Genomic DNA, 20,148 nt, shown 5'->3' with positions numbered 1-20,148 from the left:
ATTGGCCTGAATCACTGATCTTTTCTTACAATATTTTCAAAACAGTATAAAATGGGGGGAATCTTCAGCTTATCTTGGGTAAAAAAGTAAATATTCAGAAAAAAATTATATTTATTTTTGTGGTACTGCATGGCTTCCATTGAACAAATTCAGTAATTTTCATTCAAATGCAGTCATAGATAGTAGTTTAAAACTAAAATGAATCTCATTTTTAAAATTTTCAAGAATGATAAATTCCCTGTAACATTCTGAGATGCAGTCTACACTGGCCTCTTTCCACAAGACAATAGTATTCCTTGAAATTCACATCTTTAATACCCATAAGTGGATATTTCTAAAAATGGAATAGATAAACCAAACTAAATGAGATTAAGTGTGCTTAAGATAATGTAACTGAAGAGTGTGTAGCACTACTAAAATGTATACTTAGAATCAGGGACGCATGGCAGTTTTTAAATATCTATAAGATAAATCACTCAAATTGATGCACATCACTTAAATTGGTAGCATCACCAGTAATTTTACACAGGCAGAAAAATCCCACTTTGAAAATGGAAATTGAACAGCTGCCTAAAAACTGGCAAACATGGGGACATCGCTCAATGTGAACCAAATGAACAGAGAACAAACCATGGAAGTCTAAACAAGGCAGGAAAGCATCAGGAGAAAAAGGTGTGAAGACGGAAAGAATAAAAGTAAGAAAGAGGGAAAAGTGACAAAGGAGAGAAGAAGGGAATTAAGCCATCCCTGTTTATCTGCGGGGGGTGTGTTCCGAGACCCCAGTGCATGCCTGAAACCACGGATAGTTCTGAACCCTAAGTATACTATGTTTTCTCCTACACATATGTACTACCTACATCTATAATGAAATTTGATTTATAAATTAGGCACAGGAGATCCCTGGGTGGCTCAGTGGTTCAGCGCCTGCCTTTGCCTCAGGGCCTGATCCTGGAGTCCCAGGATTGAGTCCCGCGTCAGCTCCCAGCATGGAGGCTGCTTCTCCCTCTGCCTGTGTCTCTGCCTCTCTCTCTCTCTTTCTCTCTCTCTCTCTCTGTCTATCATGAATAAATAAATAAGATCTTTATAAATTAGGCACAGTAAGAGATTAACAGCAATGACTAACAATATAGAACAACTATAGCAACATATTATAGTTGTTGTTACGTGAATGTGGTCTCTCTCTCTCAGAATAACTTATTACACTGTATTCACTCTGCTGGTGATGCTGGGGGATGAGAAATTGCCTACGTGATGGGATGAAGTGAGGGCAATGATGTGGGCTTATGATGCAGCATTAGGCTGCAACTGACCTGAATATGTGTCAGAAGGAGAACCATCTGCTTCTGGATCGTGGTGGATCGCAAGTAACTGAAACCATGAATAATGGAAGACTGCTTTAGTGCAAACATAGAAACTCAGAGAGGAGTGGAGAGAAGTTGAGTGAGGCAACAGAAGAGTGAGGGGGCATGGCAGAGGAAGGGATCAACAGAGGGATGGAGACAGGCCGAGGCACAGAGATGACAGCAGACCAAATGCTCAACCTTGAGAGGAAGTCATAACTCACCCAGAGAGGAAAGACCCACTTCTTGGACAATGTTTATTTGTCTCCTTTGAAATTCTACAGATATGTTTTAATATTAGCCTCTTTGTTTCCTGAAGCTGAGAAAAATCTGTCTGGTCCAACGGTGACTTTGGGTTCTGTATTAGCTCAATGATTGACAACATGCATGAAGAAGCATTGGGTTGATGGAGGAAACATGAGAGAATGTCCTTGGATAACAGGGGAGGGAGGAGGAAGAGAGAGTGCTCACCCTTCACTTTGTTAGTATTAAATCTGATTTCTTGGGTTGTTAGAGGGGAGGAGGACAGAGTGTTTATAGCTGTTGGCAGGGCACCAGGCAGCTTTGCCTGTGACATCTTCGTAGACGAGAGGAGAACAATATGGGACAAATGCCAGGAGGACTGGATAGACTAGGAGCCTGTGAATGACCACACTCTATGGCCGCTTGTCAGCATGGATGCTAAAGCACATTTCTGAAGCCTGGGCAAAAGTTATATCCTTGACTTCTCCAACATGTCTACTAATGTCATTGATAGAGTCGTAGTTAGTTGTGTTTGTCACATGTACAGGTGACAACCAACCAGAGTAAAATGGGATAAAAGATATCCACAAAGCCTACCAATGAATTTAAATTAATGAGATAAATATCAAGCAAAATAAATGTAAATCAATCCTGTACTCCCTTGACTTTACAAGTGGGTAACTGGAGCCATAACTTAGAACTGTTTTCATCACTTACAAGTATACAAAGATGGTGAAGTGGGTTTTTTTCAAACCTAATTCAGATTTTTGTTGTTTTAATAAAGTAGCTGGAGAGGAGGTTCCAGGAGACACCGCCAGAAGACAGCATTCTGTTCCGAGACCCCCATTCTCTGTGGAGCATATGAGAAGTTGGCTTGCCCAGAGGAATGTGGAGAGGATCTCACATGAACATGCAGCACTCATCTCTACAGCGTAAGAGTTGGTAAACACCTGCAAACAGATGACTCAAGAGGGAGAGGACAACTGTCTTCCAAAACTGAAAGACCAGACAAGTAAAATAGGAACTGCATTTGAGTGTCATGGCCATGGGGCTCTCCCGCTTATCTGAAACTCTTTGGGTAAAGTGTAGTTCACAATTCAGATATACTTTTAATTTTAAAAAGGTTTCTATACTGTATATTATTTGATGGTGCCATGTATCATCACATAATAGCACCCCATAACCAAGGATACTGATATTTCTGCATCAAATCATGTGACTATGACTATAAGGGGGAAAAACAGCAACAAGTTTCAGGTCAGGTTTCATGATCTAACAAATGACAAAAGTGGGCAGGTTTTGCTAAAAATGGAGAACTCCCATTTTTAGCCTTTGGAATAAGAGTGACCTCCAAGGATGTACACAACGAGTCCTACTCTCACCTCCACCCCTATGCTCTGATGCCACCCTACCATGACCCCCACAAGTCTGTTGGATGCCTGAGCTCCAGCCACAACAGGCTCCATGCTGTCACTTTCTCACCCAGGCACTCTACCCTCAAGGTCTCTGCCTTCCTCCTCCTGGAGGCCCTCCCCAACATATTCCCATAGCCTATGCCTTCACCTCCTTCCAGTCCTGCTCAAGTACATTCTCAAGGAGGCCTCCCTAGGCCCCAGATTTAAAACTGAAACCTCTCCTGCATGGCCCTGCCAATGCTCTGTGTCCTGCCTAGCTAGTCCTATTAATGCTACTGAGCATTTTTTGACATACCACATAGCTTACTTATTATGGTCATTGTCTACCTCTCCCCAGTAGAATACAAGTCTCACAGAGGCAGAGATCATTCTTTTCACCCCCTATTAGAATACAAATCCCACAGAGGCAGGGATCTTTGCCATATTTTTAACTGCTATAAGATCTCTAGCACAAAAACCATCCTAGCACATCCAAGGAAAGGCTGGTGGCACTATGAAAGGGATTTATTTAGGCATTGAACAAGTTGATCTTTAAGACGCCTATTGGTCCACAGATAGGCTTCCTGAGGTCAGAATTAAACAGGGAGTATGGGGGACAGTGGCCTCTTTTCTCTGATTCAGGGAGGTGTGAAAAGGCATATGATCCTTTTCCCCATGTGTCCTTCCCCATGACAGGAATGGCAGATAGGACAATGTGTTCTGAACCTCTGGTACTTCCAAGCATCTAAGAGCCTATGAGATACTTTCTGTTATTCTGGCAAAATGAAATGATGAAAATGTACACCGGGTAGAGACAGTGAATTTGTCAGCTAGTTTTCTCTAAATTCTCACAGTTAGAAAGAGGTGCCCTCCCAAGGGCTGGTGCCCCATGTTCTCAAAAGCATTACAGCAAGACAACGTGGCATTGCCAAGGATGGGCATCCAGATTGTTCTTTAGAATATTAGAGTTCTCAGTGAAAGAGAACCTAGGATATGACTGTCAGTAACAAAAACCCATACCTGATGCAGAACCTGGCACCTGAATGTCCAGGTCGTTAAAGAAATTGGTGACACATCTTTTGTTAACTTAATGAAACAACCATAATGGCCATGTCTGAGATGAAATGATCTTAAGTGGGTTAAATATGGCTTTGTATAAAAGCAAGAGTATCTTTAAACATGCATATATTTCAATCTGAGCATGCTAGGGGAAAAAGTGCAGTGCCTGATAGTCTTTTAAATTAGGCTTACAATCTCCTTTATGCAAGGGACTGACTGTAGGACTTCTAAATGAGCAGCAATTTACCATCAAAAAGATACATATTAAGTCTTTTGGAAATCAGAGAAATGATTGAAAGAAATTGAGTCTGGGATGTTAGCAGCACTTGGATCAAATTAGTCAATCCTGGGCATTGTGAAGCTGCTCTGAGAGCACAAGCTTGGAGGAGATACAGGCCAGTCACCCTTCCTTAGCCATATCCTTGGGGATCAACTGCACCTTTGTTTATTCAACAGGGAATATAGTCTGTATTATTCCACTTGCATTCATTTGTATGACACTGACTGAAATTCTTACCACTGGGATCACATTAATAGCAGCAAGGCCTGGAATAAACGTATTGAAAACATTTTACATAATCTAAATCCAATAATAATTGAATACCTCAACAAATCTACCTTCTTGAACCTACACACACACACATATATATACATATATATTTTAAATAACTAAGATACTGTTGACTTTGGCCAAGGCCATAACCAAGCCAACCCAAATATTTACCAGTTTGGAAGAGTAGAACTAGAAGTTCATACTTACATTACCATATACTATGAATATACATTGACAGGCATACTTAAATTGGCTAAAAAATATCCAGATAGCCAAAGTAACATGCAGATAGCCAAAGCTGCATATTCTTTCAACATATATATAATAGTCTTCCAGTCATTTTCTTTTTTTTTTAAAGATTTTATTTATTTATTCATGAGAGACACACAGAGAGAGAGAGAGAGAGAGGCAGAGACACAGGCAGAGGGAGAAGCAGGCTCCATGCAGGGAGCCTGATGTGGGACTTGATCCTGGGACTTCAGGATCACGCCCTGAGCCGAAGGCAGGTGCTAAACCACTGAGCTATCTAGGGATCCCTCTTCCAGTCATTTTCAAGTAAAAATCTGATTATAGAAATTTCGAATCTCATGCTGCTATTTACGTGTAATCCATTTCACTATGTATTTGTAATATAACCAACCTTTGCTCAAATTTCACAGAGAAGTTCGTCCAAATAATAGATATACACAATGCATGCAGTAATTAGAAACCAAGGAAATTAGAAGTTCTTTAGTCTTAAAATCAAATATCTCACTGTTGACTAGATTAACTGAGCCTTGGGGAACTTAAAGGCCTGACACTGACAAACATTTCCTGTTACTTTAAAGCTTTGGGTTTGCTAGGCAAAGAATTGACCCTGTTTCCTTCAAAACTATAATAAAGACTCTCTAATGTGAGGAAGATGGCAGTGCCTGCATAATCGTTCACCATCTAAAAGATGGGGCTAGTCTTCAGCATGGCTGGCTAAGAACATCACTTTTTCCCCAATCAATATGCCTTAAAGTACACAACTTTTTCTGAAAATGAAGCTAAACATGCAAGAGAAAGCAGGCTGAAAGCCCAGTGGTTCTGAATTTCAACTGAAATTATCAATATGATCTCAGGACATGTTTTAAGTGTGTGTGTGTGCATGCACATACATATGTATATATCCTTGTTCTGCCCCATGGGAAGATCCAGAGACAAAAGAACGTAGTAATGAGCACCTCTTATGCTCAGATTGTAATTTGTAATGACCAGTTCCACTAAACAAGAACCAGGGTTCCCTGGAGAAATGGCTGATTCTAGGTCATCAAGGTGGAAAATGTAAAATATAAGCCTGGAATGTATTGTCCCACCAGAAAGTAAGAATGCCATGTCAGATGACCCCAGAACAAGAGCTACCCACCTGAGTAAGCCCCGTTCATGAGCAGCAATAAAGATAATAAGTGTGATGGATCAAAACACATCAAATGTGTTTAAATCCACAAGCTGATGACAATGACAACAATGTCATGACGATGACCATGATGTTGGCAACAACAACAATAATACTAATAACCCCTTCAATGACTTCTAGGTGATGCCAGTTAACTACCTCATTATTTTTGAAAACTTGCAAAAAAGGACAAAGTATTTATACCATCTTCCCTTTATATTTCCATATTAGGGTAACTCAATATTTGATACAGGAGAGTTTTTCTTATTCTAGCTACTGAACCAAGAAGTACTGATATCACAGAACCCTTCTGAAACCCTTAGTGAATTAATGAATGTAGGAATGGTCTTCAGTGGCTGATAACATCACAAAAAGGAACACAATTTGCAAGAAACACAATTGATAGAAGAACACATTAAATGACACCCTGGAGGGCAACGAGCAAAACTCAAAATATGGGAAACTGTACAGGACAAGCACAGTTTCAGCAACAACTACCATCACCACAAAAGGGGGAGGGGGAGTGGATAAAGAACCTAAAGATAAAGAGGACTTAAGAGACTCATTATCCAATTGCAAAGTGTAAACTTTATTGCTATCACAATTCAAACAAACTGCTAAAAGAAATAAGGTTATAAGACAGTCAAGGAAATCTGAACACTCACAATTTTTTCAGGGCATGCATGGTGCTTATTATTATTATTTTAAGGGCTCTTGTCTTTTAGATCAGAGGTCTGAGGCTAAATCCAGCCTGTCACCTGTTTTGTACAGCTCAAAAGCTGAGACTGGTTTGAAAATTTTTTAATGATTAAAAACACAAAGCAAGAATAATATTTTGTGACAATGAAAATCATATGAAATTCAAATTTCAGTGTCCACACACAGAGCTGCATTGAAAACGGCCACTCTCATTCATGTGTGTGTTTCTATGGCTGCTTTCCCACTACAACAGCAGAGCTGAGCAGCTGCAACAAAACCCGTCTGGCCTGCAAAATTTACTATCTAGCCCTTTACAGAAAATGTTTGCCAACCCCTGTTTTAGAGAAACATTTACAAGTTAAATGATACGATGACTGGGATTGCTTCAAAACAATCAGAAGGGAGCAGGTGGAAACAGAGATGCAGCAATTGGCCACATATTGTTAGGTGTTGAAGTTGGACGCCAAGTGTATGAGGTTTATTACATTATCTCTCTACCTCTGTGTGTATTCTCAACTTGCGTAAAAAAAAGTAAAAAGAAATGTTTCTTCAAGGAACCAGTTAGAAAATAATTGCTCATTTTTGTACTTCTGAATAGCTATTTTAACCATCATTATTTCCCTAAATGATTCTGCTGCTGACTTATAAATACCCCAATGCTGCAGAAGTATTTTGTCTAGGTTTCATCCACTTCCTGTGAAAGCATCCAGCCATCTATATGGTAAAGATACCACTACCAGTAGAAGAGAAAATGCACAGTGACAAAGGGAAGTCATTAGTAGCTGGTTCTTTGGCAACAACTGCATAACTAATATACCTAGCGTGTGGAGTGTGTAACAAACATTTCTTGAGTGAAAGTAATAATGGGTTTCCAAATCTTAAGAATAAACAGAAAAACCATTAGTCAGTCACTTGTCCTTTGTGCTTAGAGGACATCACTTCTTATAATAGAGACAAACAATTTTATTACACTTGGACAAGAGCCAATGCCCTTTCTTTTGAATGAAGGGAATGAAGGATGGCAGTTTCATAAATAGGAGAGATGCAGAAGAGAATAACAATCTACTTTATGATTCCAAAGTTCATCCTCTGTAGGAACTGCCTGGCTGCCGCTGCATGCCAGTCAGAGATTGTCCAGGTCTTGTCTCACACTGAGTCATACCAGGACTAGGGGGGGACATAGTTTGTTCTCCGTTCCACCTCTATAGTCCAAAAGACATTTTTAAGATTAAAGCCCATCAGAAGTTGCCAAATTTTCTTTCCATCTCAAGAAAGGACTTAAGTCAACTTCTCTCTCCTTCCTCTGTGCGTGATGCCAGATTATGAGACCAAAAACATCCTGGGACTCTCAAGGCCACCTGCGGCGGATACATAAACCTCCTACATGAAACATTTTCGGTTTTCCCCTCCTTCTGAAAAGAAGAGGTAGAAGAGGAAAAAACTAGAGATTCTAATAGTATCCAAACTTTCCAGGGCCTTCAGTCCAAGGCCTGGATCAGTAAAAGGAAAAGAAAGATAGAAAGGTATTCTCAGCCCCTAATCACAGAAATTCCAGAGCACAGCCACCTCTATCTTCTCTTCTTGTGACATACCTATGGATTTTTGGAAGCAAGAAAAACAAATGAACTGTTTGATGTATATGAGAAAAGCAACAACAACAAAAAATGCTTTCACAGGATTTATGGTTCTTGGGGCCAAATAAGAAGCCCTTGAGAGGACTAGATGCCTTTCTCTTCTCCCCTCCAAACTGAACCGTCCCGACCTGCGGTTTTCAAGTACCATTTCCCGTCCTGGCCTGGAGGCCTTTAGACTGCTGGGGAGGACAAAGCTCTCCAAATGCTGCTCCAGCTTTTTCTAGGGCATCCTTCTCAAAGCACCAGTAATTTATATCTTTCTTGATTGAGTTAGGTAACATCACAAAATAATATTTATTAATTAATGCCTCCTGGAATCTCCTCAGTAAGTCATACTGTTTGTCAATGTAAAAGAAATCGTTTCCTTTAAATTAAGCTAATCCAAAATCACACTAAGTTAAAACATATGGTATATGCTTTGAAGGCTTTTGGTGGTTTCAATCTGAATGTTCATGTTGCATTATATATATATGGATATTCAATTGACTAAAACAATAATGGATGTAATTTCAACCACTCAAAGTTTTAAGGAGAAAATGGTTCCTATAGCAACTAAAGACAGTCCTCTTTGTGTATTCCTGGTATTTTCTATGATGGTAAGTGATGTTAAATTTATGCTTTAATATATATGGTGTAAAATACCCAAGTTAAGCTTGCCAAGGGCACTATAATTTTACATCTTTTCAAATCATTTTATGGCTTTTATATATAATAGCAAAATTGGTCTGGTATACAGTTCTGATTTTTCCCCCTCATCATCTTTAAAGGAAGCTAAAAGCCACCAAAAAAGGTTGACCAAACATATACATTCCTTAACAAAAAAGCCAAGGCAACATCTACACACGAGCAGAATTTTAATTTTAAACTCTGATAAAAGCTATCACTTAAATTACTACAGTATATTAATGAATCCACAAGAAAATGCCTGAGTCTTTGTACTGTGCAAGAGGCAGTATAGTTAAGGATGTACGTTCTGGAGTTAGACGGCTTGGTTCAAATCCTAGCTCTTGTTACCAGCAATGTGCTACTGGAAAAATTACTGAAACTTCCCAAGCCTGTTTCTTGTTCTATGAGCATATAAGAGAGTGCTCCTATGGATGGGTCCAGAGAAAAAAATGCCCAAACACAGCCTAGCAGAGTATCTGTCACACAGCAGTGCTCAGTAAATGGAGTTGTAATTCTTTTATCTCAAACACATCTGTTGAAGTCAGTGATATAAATACTAATAATATAATTTATAATTTATTCATTCATAAATAAAATTCTATAAGTAAGAGTATTCTTCTGAGAACCATTTTAAGTTGCAAAAATCTAAAAGATTTTCCGTTTTCTCTCTCTAAAAAACCCCACAAAGGTCTAAAAATGTAGCTCAGAAGAGAAATGTGAGGAATTTATTATGCAGGTGAAAAATACTGTTTTCCCAATTGGGTAATTGAAGTGGAATTATATATCAAACTCTTAAAAGAAAAAAATAATCTCAAGGTCAACAGCTATAAAAGTTTTAATCCTAAGTGAGCATTATTCTTAGAAATTCAGTGTTTCCAATTTAAGAGCTCATACTGAATTACATTTCACACACGCACACACACACACACATACACGAGTGAGGTGGGTTCATCCCTCAATTACTATGACACAGGTTGTTGTCTTAGTGAGGACTCAAACATGTTAGCCTTGAGAGGTATATTTCTATTACCTTTAATTGAGGTCCTGTGGTAAGAATTTTTTTTCTAAAAAAATGAATTAGAGAACAAAATTTTATAACATGGGAAAAAAATACCTAAGGGAAAGGTATAAGAAATGAAGGTTTAGAAAAGATGACATATTAATAACCACATTTGCTTCCAAAATTACTCAAACTCTGCATGATATTGCTGCATACTCTGAAATAGTAAAAGGGACATCAGTAGGTTCTATATGCCCCTTCTCTCATCAAAACCATCCCTTGGAGTGAACAACTGTATCTATAAAACAGGCATCCCAGCAAGACAGATGTTGTGCCTGTTTTTTGTGCCTGTTTTCCTGGTCCAACTATGGGCCTTTGAGACTCACCTGGAGGAGACACATGATTTGTTCAGGCAGTCAGTAAACTAAGTGCCATAAGTAGGTATTTACTAAGTATCTCTTATGTGACAGGTACTATTTTAGCAGCTACATTGCAACAAGTGTTTTCAATAGAGTCCTTCATAGTAACACCATCTAATTTCCTTTTCTATTTCTTTAACACATGTTATGAAAGCATTTAAAAAATGTTATTCTGGTGTCTCACTTCTAATGAACACTAAGCCCCATTTGATAAAAAAGTAAAACTCAATGATATTGTACTATGATGGTTCCAAAGTTAACACAGATATTTTCACTGTAAATCTGAGTATATTTGGTTAAAAGACCACTGTTATTTAGAAGTACTCAATGAAGAAAAATATCCACGTGGTAAAATTCACTTATTCATAAATGTATATTTATAATCGACTTTACTAGCAAATGAAATTGTATGGAGGAGCCTCCTCAATGATTAAAAATGAATTAAATACATAATATACTATTGTGTTAAAGTTTCCTACCTTTCCTGGGCTTTCATTTTCTCATTAATAAAATGAGGAATTCAATTTGAAGACTGATCCACATCCAGATATTATATAATTCTGTGATTCTAAAAAGTAAGCCATTGAAAAATGATAGGGGTCTCTATCTGTTGAGAGAAAATTATTATTTTCCAGGCTTCCTTGGCCAGCTACTATTCACCCAACTTGCACATGCCAATTCCTGGCTTGATCAAAGCTGCCATTTATCTATTGTTGAAAAGGCATCTCCACAGCCTCCCTGCTTTCTGCCATTTGTCCTGGAGGCTGAACCACTCTCACTTCCCACTCATTTCTGGGTTTGATATGGTAGCCAAATATCGTAGATTGAATGTTTCTGTTTCTCCAAAATTCATATGATCAAACCAAATCCCTGATGTGATGGTACTGAGGTGGGGTCTTTGGGAGGTGATTAGGTTTGGGTGAGGTCATCAGAGTGAAGCCATCCTGATAGAACTGGTGTCCCTACGAGGGGATGCCTAGCCCAGAGCTCTCACTCCACATATGAAGACGCCGTAAGAAGTTGTGTATAAACCAGGGAGCTAGAGATCACCAAAAACTTCACCACAATGGTATCCTGATCTTGGACTTCACTCTCTAGAAGTACAAGAAATAAATGTTTGCTGTTTTAAGTCACCCAGCCTGTGATAGCAGCCCAAACCAAAGAAGACACTGAGCAAGAAAATGAAGGAATTTGGAGGAGCCTCCACAATGATTAAAAAAGAATTACATAGCAGAAGTTAAAAAATGCCCAAACTACATAGGTGCAGGGGAAGAGGACAGGTGCCCCGTGTTTCCTGGAAAACAACGTGCACAAGCCATCTCCAGATTTATGACCATCAATACTAGCTCTGGTGATCATCTTTACTTATTAAAAAGTGAAAATAGGCATTACAAATATTAATTCTCAGGGGAAACAAATGTATGTAGGAAAACGAAACTTAAAATACTTAAGAATGAACAACAGTAATGTTAATATAATCATACATGGCTTAAGGGATTTTTAGGACTCTGTAAAAAATACATAACTCAGAAATTGCTCATCAGCATGTAATATGTAAGTATGAAAAGAAAAAAACTAAAATTCCATTTTCTCTTCTCTGTATCTTATATATGTATAGATATAGAGTATGTATAGATACTCTAAGATATTTTCAAAAGGTAGGCTCACAGTGATCAGGAAGTTGATAATAACAGGCAATACCATCATGTTTTAGGTACTTGAATGATTTTACACTTACATTTCATCTGAGTGTATGCCACAGTTACAGTCCCTGCTGTATTCATAGATGGTCAAACTGATAGCACACAGCAAGTACATTCAACAAATGCACTGCACATCATTTTTGTACTATAAAAAAAAAAATCAGTTTTGTAGATGTGATCTTCCTACTGTACCTTGCCTGGAAGGTATTTTAAGTCTTTTGCTGCTATACTAATGGATGCTCATTTTGTTATATTGTTGTTTTGTATTCTAGGAAAACCAGTTCTATGTTGACAATAACCTGTAGCCCACAGATGAGACAGAGAAAATGTAAGCAGATGGGACACAACTTGTTAATCATAAACATTTCTTCATTAGTGTCATCATCAGATTTATATGTGCTTTGTTTTTGTGAAAGGCTCTGACAGTGATTATATTTAATCTATATTTTAAACAATCAAACCACTGGCCATTTTCGCAGAGGTGGATCAATATGGACATGTAATACATATGGACCTTTTTGTTTGTTTGTTTTTTGGTTATGATGGCTCCTTGATGTTAATCATGTAATGTCAGTCACAACCAAATTATTCCAACAGTATGGTAAGTGCATACTATCTATTCACCTAGAACTGTAATATAGGAAGATGCCATAGGACAGTGGAATCAAGCAGGTGTTAAGTAAAAGAAACACAGGTATACTATCCTCAGCTGTGCCATTTACCTTTGTGACCATGAACAATCCTGCACCTCAAATTCATCTCTAAAAGAAATATAAGACCATGGGATACACCATGCACCTGCCTTTGGTGGAACTCAAAATATGGTAATACAAGTAACACGAATAATTATAAATGATTATACTCTGAAGCATCAATGTTCCCCAAATAAAAATGTATTATTAGTTTCTAAATCTTAACTTACTACTGAGAAGATTCAAATAACAGAAAAGCCTAAAAATATATTTCTCATTCTTTTCCTGCCTGGGTCTCAGAATTACTTTAAAGACACAAGTGACTTTTTACTCAGACAAGCATTTTTGAAACTGTGTAGATTGGCAGAATGAAGAAATGCTCATATTTATAGGTCTCCACTTGAAAGACCTGAGCCATGATTCCAGGTTTGCTTCTCCCCACAACTTTTAAAGAATGACCTCAGGCAAAGGCCAGGGCATGGGCAAGGGGGCTGAAGGGCTCTATGAAACCATCACCTGTCACAAATCCTCACTGCTACATGAAGCCACTCTGCACAAATACAATTTAATAGAAACCATTCTTGCAAGTGAAGGATGCTAGTTTTATTTCATCAGCTATTAATAAACATTTCCCCACAGGATGCTTACTCAACTAGAGGAAATAAATCATTTAACAGTGAAATTATTCTAACATCACGAAGATTCACAAATTCCATGCCATGTCCAGGACAAACTAAGTTTCACTTAGAATTTCAAAGGACATGATCATGTGAAAAGCTACAGGGCAACAGGTAGTCATCAATGACAAGAAGGGCAAGACAGATTGGGTAATAAAGAAAGACATCAATGGATGAATTATAAAAACAATTTATCAACACTAATGATCAAATCTAATAAAACAAAAGCAAGAGAGTCTGGGAACATGGGAAATTCAACATGACAGCACATCGAGGCTACTGAATACAGGTATCATTATACCTTGGGTTTTGCCTTTTTTCATTCCTTACTTGGGAATGTGTTGTGCTCTGCTTCAGACTAGTGACTGTCAACCCAGGATGCACCCTGGAGTCACCTGGGGAGCCCTGAATGAGGCCCTATCATAGACCAATTAAATAAGAATCATGGTGTAGACCAGGCATTTAAAAAAAGAAAACAAAAACAAAAACTCTCCCAGTCATTCTAAGTGGAGTGAGAGCTCAGACGTTGCATTTAGACCTGTTTTTTCTAAATAGCAGCTAGCTTTCTCCCTATGACATGACAGATTCTCTTTAAAAACAAAGTCTTCCATTTTGTAGTAGGAAGTAGTTAAAGATCTCCAATGCCCAAGACAAAGCTGAAGTCCAACCATGACCATCCCAAGCCCAGGATGCAAAAAAGAGAAAATTGTATTTTCAACTTGCCTATAAATTCTTGAGAATATCTAAGACTCTGTTGAGACGAGTGTTTAGACTTACATTGTGTTCTCTGGAGTAAGATTACCACAAATATCAGGAGCCCAAAACTATTTTCCATGAAAAATTAAGATTTCTAGAGATAAATCAAAGATGACAGGATAGTGTCATTTTTAAAAGGTAGTTAATGCATTGTGGAAATTATCAATGAAAAATGTCTGTCTCATCAATTACCATACATAGTCCATCTTGATCAAGTTAAATACCAAACAACCACTAAGAAAATAATTTTCAGTCTCAAACATCAAGATTTTAAAAGAACTAGGAAGTGGGATATACAGGAAAAATTGAAGTCAAATACAGAAGATCAAGGTTGAGCACAGTACTCATGAGTTGCAAAATTTCTTACAGTAGTGAGTATAAAACTTTAAGAGAGAAAGAAACAGTAAAGATGAATCTGGTGCATGAAAACTCAGTCCTCTGCATACATTCCTCCTTCCCGGCCAGGGGATGTTCTCGCAGGGCAGGATGATGAGAAAACAGTGACATCCAGGTAGAAAGGTGAGGAATTGTGCAGTGGATCCAAGCGTATTAAGAATCTTCCTCCAGAATGTTTTACCCAGTTGTCAACATATTATTGACTACTCCTGGGATGGCACAGCTGGTTGTTTTACATTTTCCCCAGAAGTAGAGGAATAAAAATGACCATTTATTTCAGCTGTGATGATGAAAAGGTAAGGGGAATGTAAAAGTTATAGAGTGTCATGCAAATGTGACACGTCACAATCACTAAGACACTAGTAGAAGAGGAAGGACAATACGAGGTGGAGAGGTGACATCAGAGAGGAAAGGTCAGTGTGCGTGAAGTGAAAGTCACGGTGGGATGGAACAGATACACAAAGAGGTTAAGTCATGAAGCAGCTCTGCAAACTAAAGTAAGTAATAATTAAGCAAACTAAAACAAAACCAACAAGATCTACAAGGAATGAGGGATGGGTGGGAAGCAACACTAGGCACAGTAAAGAATGAGCATCCTGCACATCAGTGAGTAAAAGGCAGAAACAAGAATGGGAGAATGCCACAGCCTAAAGAAGCATGTGGTATTCTGGTTAGAGGGGACAGGTCACTTCATCCCACTCATTCTCTCAGAATCCCGGTGACCACGGATAAATCCATGAAACAATTTGCCATGCAAAATACTTATGGTGGAATTTGAAAGACTGTAACACAAGCACACAAATTATGATTACACTAAAAATGTCTACTTAAATATTCAAAAGTAAAAGATGTGTTGTTATTTTCTAACTTGAGGCTTTTTTCTCCTTGTGGGGATTCAAATTATAAAAAGGTGTACATGTGTGTGCACACGCACATGTGTGCACGTGTGTGTATGTGTGTGTGTGAGATGCTCTGGCTATTTCTCAAGAGGAAGAGTAGGGGAGAGCTCTATATTTGATACTTTAATATCCTGCTCTAATAGTAATTTCACAACCATATCTTCAAAGCAAGATAGCTAAGTAGAAGCAAAAGGAAAGAACAGAAACTAAAAATAAAAAAAGGTCTGTGAAAAAGAGTTAGCTTATCTAGAGCTCTTAGTAATCTCGCAACTTATCACTAAAGGAGGAAAGGAACAGAGACAATTCACAGGATCAATTTTCCATCAGTACCCCGACACTGACCTGGGCCCCTGGGCCCTTCCCCAGTGGCATGCACCTGTCCCCGGGCTCTCCCTGAACAGGCGACGGCGAGTTACTGTACCTGCAACCACAGCTTGTCCCCCGCCACAGTCCGGCCAATGGCACTGCACTGGAAGGTGGCAAACTGGCCGGCATTGACTTCCACATTCTGAATCCGCAGGAAGTGGGGAGTTCTGGCTACATGAAGAGAGAGAATTAACGACATTAGAAGTGGAGATCTGTAACTTATAATGTGTCTTTTTGAATCTATCTGCAATTTCGGGCCCTTCCATTCTGTTTACCTTTGAAGAAAACATCGCTTTTGCTTATAGGAATGCTTTCAAGATTTCATTACAATTGTAAAAAGTATCATGGAAGGCTTTGGTGTGCTCTGTGAAAGAACAGAGAAGCCAAGCATTCTGGGATAGAACCAAGAAGAAAGAAGATATTTTATTGTTCCTGCTGTGCAAATTATCATAGCTCAGCAGTCTTCTCGTAATAACAGATCTGTATTAATAAAGATTACACTGAAGCCTAATTGATGTTTTGAACAAAAACATATTAGATATTTATACTAACAACATGAAAAGAACAGTAAGAAGTTAAATGGTGTTGTCAAGGAAACTTTTTAAGCCAAGTACAAAGCTGTGCGTAATATATATTTTAATACAACTAATCGGTATGCAGCATTACTTATGTAATATTTCCCAACTACCAAAAATACCCCATAGACAGGCTCTGTGGAATTATGTTGGGACTGCCATAGCGTGGCAGTTTCTGCTGATTCTTATTCCCAATTCAAGAAGAATGATTCCAAATGCTAAACAACATTAAGTCTCATAACATACATTGTCCATGGGAGACAGCCCTCTGAATAAAGGATAATTCTATTTGATCTGAGAAGCACAGACCAAATCTCTGCAACAGAGCAAAAATGTGTGGTAAGGAACTAGAATGACAGGTCAGGAATTAAATTTTATGATAACTTCTATTTTTTAAAATATTTTATTTATTTATTCATAGAGACACACACAGAGAGAGGCAGAGACATAGGCAGAGGGAGAAGCAGGCTCCACGCAGGGAACCTGATGCGGGACTCGATCCCGGGACTCCAGGATCACACCCTGGGCCGAAGGCAGTGCTAAACCACTGAGCCACTGGGACTGCCCAACTTCTATTTTTTTTTTAGGAAAAAGTCTCATCACAGCAGTGATAGGATAAAAGCAAAGGGCTGGGAAAGGAAGAGGTTAGGGAATAGAAAAGGGAGAGAACAGGATGCTAGTGTTTTCTGGGAGGGATGGGTAAATCTGGAGAATAACTAGAATAAATTTCTTCTGCCTTTCTGGCTTGCCCTCACTTTCTTTCTTTCTTTTTCTTTTCTTTTTTCTTTCTTTTTTATTTTTTTTTGACTTGCCCTCACTTTCAATGTGTCTTTAGGCCATGCCTAGACACTTTCAAAGAATGGTACCCCACTACTGAGTACCCAAACATGATACACCAGAACTACTATCAGCCTGTGCAGAACATAATTAGGAATGGAAGTGGGTTACTACCCAAGAACAAAGAGAAATGCATTTTAATATCAGTAACACATAGGTAAAGTCCATTACTAATTTGAGGGCCACTAGTAATTTGAAAAATATATTCATGATGCTTAGCATGCAAAATGTCCTAAGTAACTTCTTTAAAAAAAGCAGTATAACTATGGGTCATTGTTTCTAATGCTAATATATTAATTTAAAGCCCTATGACCTAATTTTTCACTAATTTAAATTATCCTTGGCCAAGAATAACATAATGTTGTGGTTTTTAAAGACCTCTATTGAAAGTTCCTGAATCAAATTTCTCTTCTAGTCTCTGTTCTCAAAAAGCTGAAAGATGTTTTATTTTTAGAAAATGGAAAAAGGTAACATTTTTTGAGCATTTGTGTGCCATAAACCTTTCCACTGAACATTCACAAATGTTCTGTGAGGTAGATATATTTTCCATTTTGCAGATGGGAGAATTTGTGGACACTTGCCTAGTAAGTATCAGAACCAGAGTGTGAATAGTTCCAAAGCCCAGGCCCACTGAGTTGAATTCATATTATTTGAAATTAATAATAAAATTATTTAAAATTAATAAAATCCTTATTATTTCAAATTAATCAATGAATGGGGCGCCTGGGTGGCTCAGTTGGTTAAGCGCCTACCTTCGGCTCTCGCCATGATCATGGGGTCAGGAGACTGAGCCTGTGTCAGGCTCTCCACTCGGAGGAATCTGCTTCTCCCTCCCCCTCTGCCCCTCCCCCTACTTGCACTTTCTTTCTTCCTCTCTCTCTCTCTCTCTCTCTCTCTCTCACTCACTCCTCTCAAATAAATAAAATTTTCAAAAAATAAAATAAAATGAATTGATGGATTCATATTATTTATATTGAATTTATATTATTCAATTAACTTGATTTTATATTCTTTAAAATTGTTTACTTGCAATTCCAACTTCGGTAGAATGCTACTCTCCTAACCTCACCGCTGCCACAAATGAATATACTTTTGCTACACAAAAATTCCTAACCATTATTATTTTAGATTAACCTATATGACAGGTTCCCCATACTAATAGAGATCATTAAGAATTTGAGATGTGACTAAATTAATAGGACTACACTGGAAGCAAAAAAGCTGTATGTTTGTCAAGAAAATAGAAACAAATAGAATATTCTTTTTCTTCAAATCCAACACAATACGTCCACTATAGTGTACCTGTCATCAACTGGAAACTTCTTCAACTGTTTTCCCCCTATAAAATAATTCTAAGCACATTACCCCTAGTCACATGGACATCAGACTATACTGTTTACACAGCATTCATGAAAGGAAGAAAGATGATGGAAGAGGTAAGCCCTCTGTTCACTCGTGTGTTTGTACAGCAGTAGATTTTAGCTACTTCACAGGAATTCAAAGGTAGATGATCAGAGTGGTCTATGCTCTATAGGCTTTCAAGACACACGCACACGTACAGACACACACACACACATGCATACACACACGTACACACACTACCCTGCACTCCTGGCTCCTTAGGGAGCGGCTAAATACATTTCCTGTCAACCATCCTTAGCCATTGGGGGGTCCCCTTTCAAGAGGGTCCCTGTCACACAGCCTTCACCATCTACAGAAGTTGCTCTCCTCAGATTACCAGCAAGCTCCTAATTGGCCCAAAATCTCCATCTGTTACTCATGTATGTCTTTGGCCTTGGCTTCTTATCCTGCACCCCACCTATGACTCCTTCTCCTCTCTCCTTTTATTCTCTCTCTACTTTAAGGTCCCCAAGAATTTTCTCAAAATTCCTCTTGCTTTTCTTATGCAGCACAAGTAAGTTCTCTAAAATTTCTCAACCAGAAGGTCTAATCAAAGCATGTGGAACACCACAGCTCAGCGGCCACCCCTCCTCCCACAGATACAGAAATGCAAGAAAGATTCTCGTTCCTATAATATTTCCCTTCCTGATATAACCATTAGAGATTTTCAGCCCTTCAAAGGCTTCTACACTTTCTGAGTGGCACAAGGGAAAAGCTAAAATACATTTAGTTTGAACATCAAGAGTATGCTTGCCATGGGCTAAAATCATTTACAGAAAATGAATTTTAAATCTTGAAATTTTTAATTTCATTCCTTATCTAGCATGGCAGGAGAGTTATTTTGGAAAAGCAAGGGTGAGATATTCATATAGTTGTCTCTTTCTCTTTTAAAATACTATAGCATGTTTCCAAACTGCCCAAGAAATAATATAATTCATTTTCCCCTAGATCTGAATGGCATCTGAAAACAACTACCTGGACCAACTCACTTACATGCTCTTCCTACTAATATGGTTAATATATTTCAAAATGTCCAAAATATTGGAAATCAATTTAATTCTTTTTCCTAGGATTTGTGATTTAAGTAATTTATTTTTCACTTTTAGAAGATATTTTCAATAACAAACATTAAAAATAGAGAAATATGTAATTTTTAATCATAAAAATTTATCTCTAAGAAGGAATTTTTGAAATACGCATATATTTCTGCACATTGTTATAAAAAATGGAACATATCCTATCACATGTTGAGGAGACACATAGCATGTTGACCTAAAACCTGGGCAACCTGAGGAAGGCTGGGAAGGTAAACTTTGATTCATCCAGAGTTAGAGTGAATTCAGGAATGTTCATAAAGATTATTTATTGCACTAGGTGAGGAGACAGATGAAAAGCCAAATCACGAGAACAACCAAAAATTAC

General features: G+C 38.2%; 1 protein-coding gene across 6 annotated transcripts in view; it reads right to left on the bottom strand.

Moving 5' to 3' along the window:
• The window catches only part of PTPRM (protein tyrosine phosphatase receptor type M), a 786,460-nt gene that overhangs the window by 428,541 nt on the left and 337,771 nt on the right, over window positions 1-20,148 (bottom strand). For all 6 annotated transcript variants that reach the window (XM_025429496.3, XM_025429497.3, XM_035718728.2 and 3 more), the window contains exon 5: window positions 15,969-16,084. In XM_025429496.3, the coding sequence (XP_025285281.1) occupies window positions 15,969-16,084 (116 nt within the window). The remainder of the gene's footprint in view (window positions 1-15,968; window positions 16,085-20,148) is intronic.

Source organism: Canis lupus, chromosome 7 (assembly GCF_003254725.2).
Source record: "Canis lupus dingo isolate Sandy chromosome 7, ASM325472v2, whole genome shotgun sequence".
NCBI lineage: Eukaryota > Metazoa > Chordata > Mammalia > Carnivora > Canidae > Canis > Canis lupus.
The sequence above is the reverse complement of the archived record's forward strand: the minus strand, read 5'-3'. Positions and strand labels throughout refer to the sequence as shown.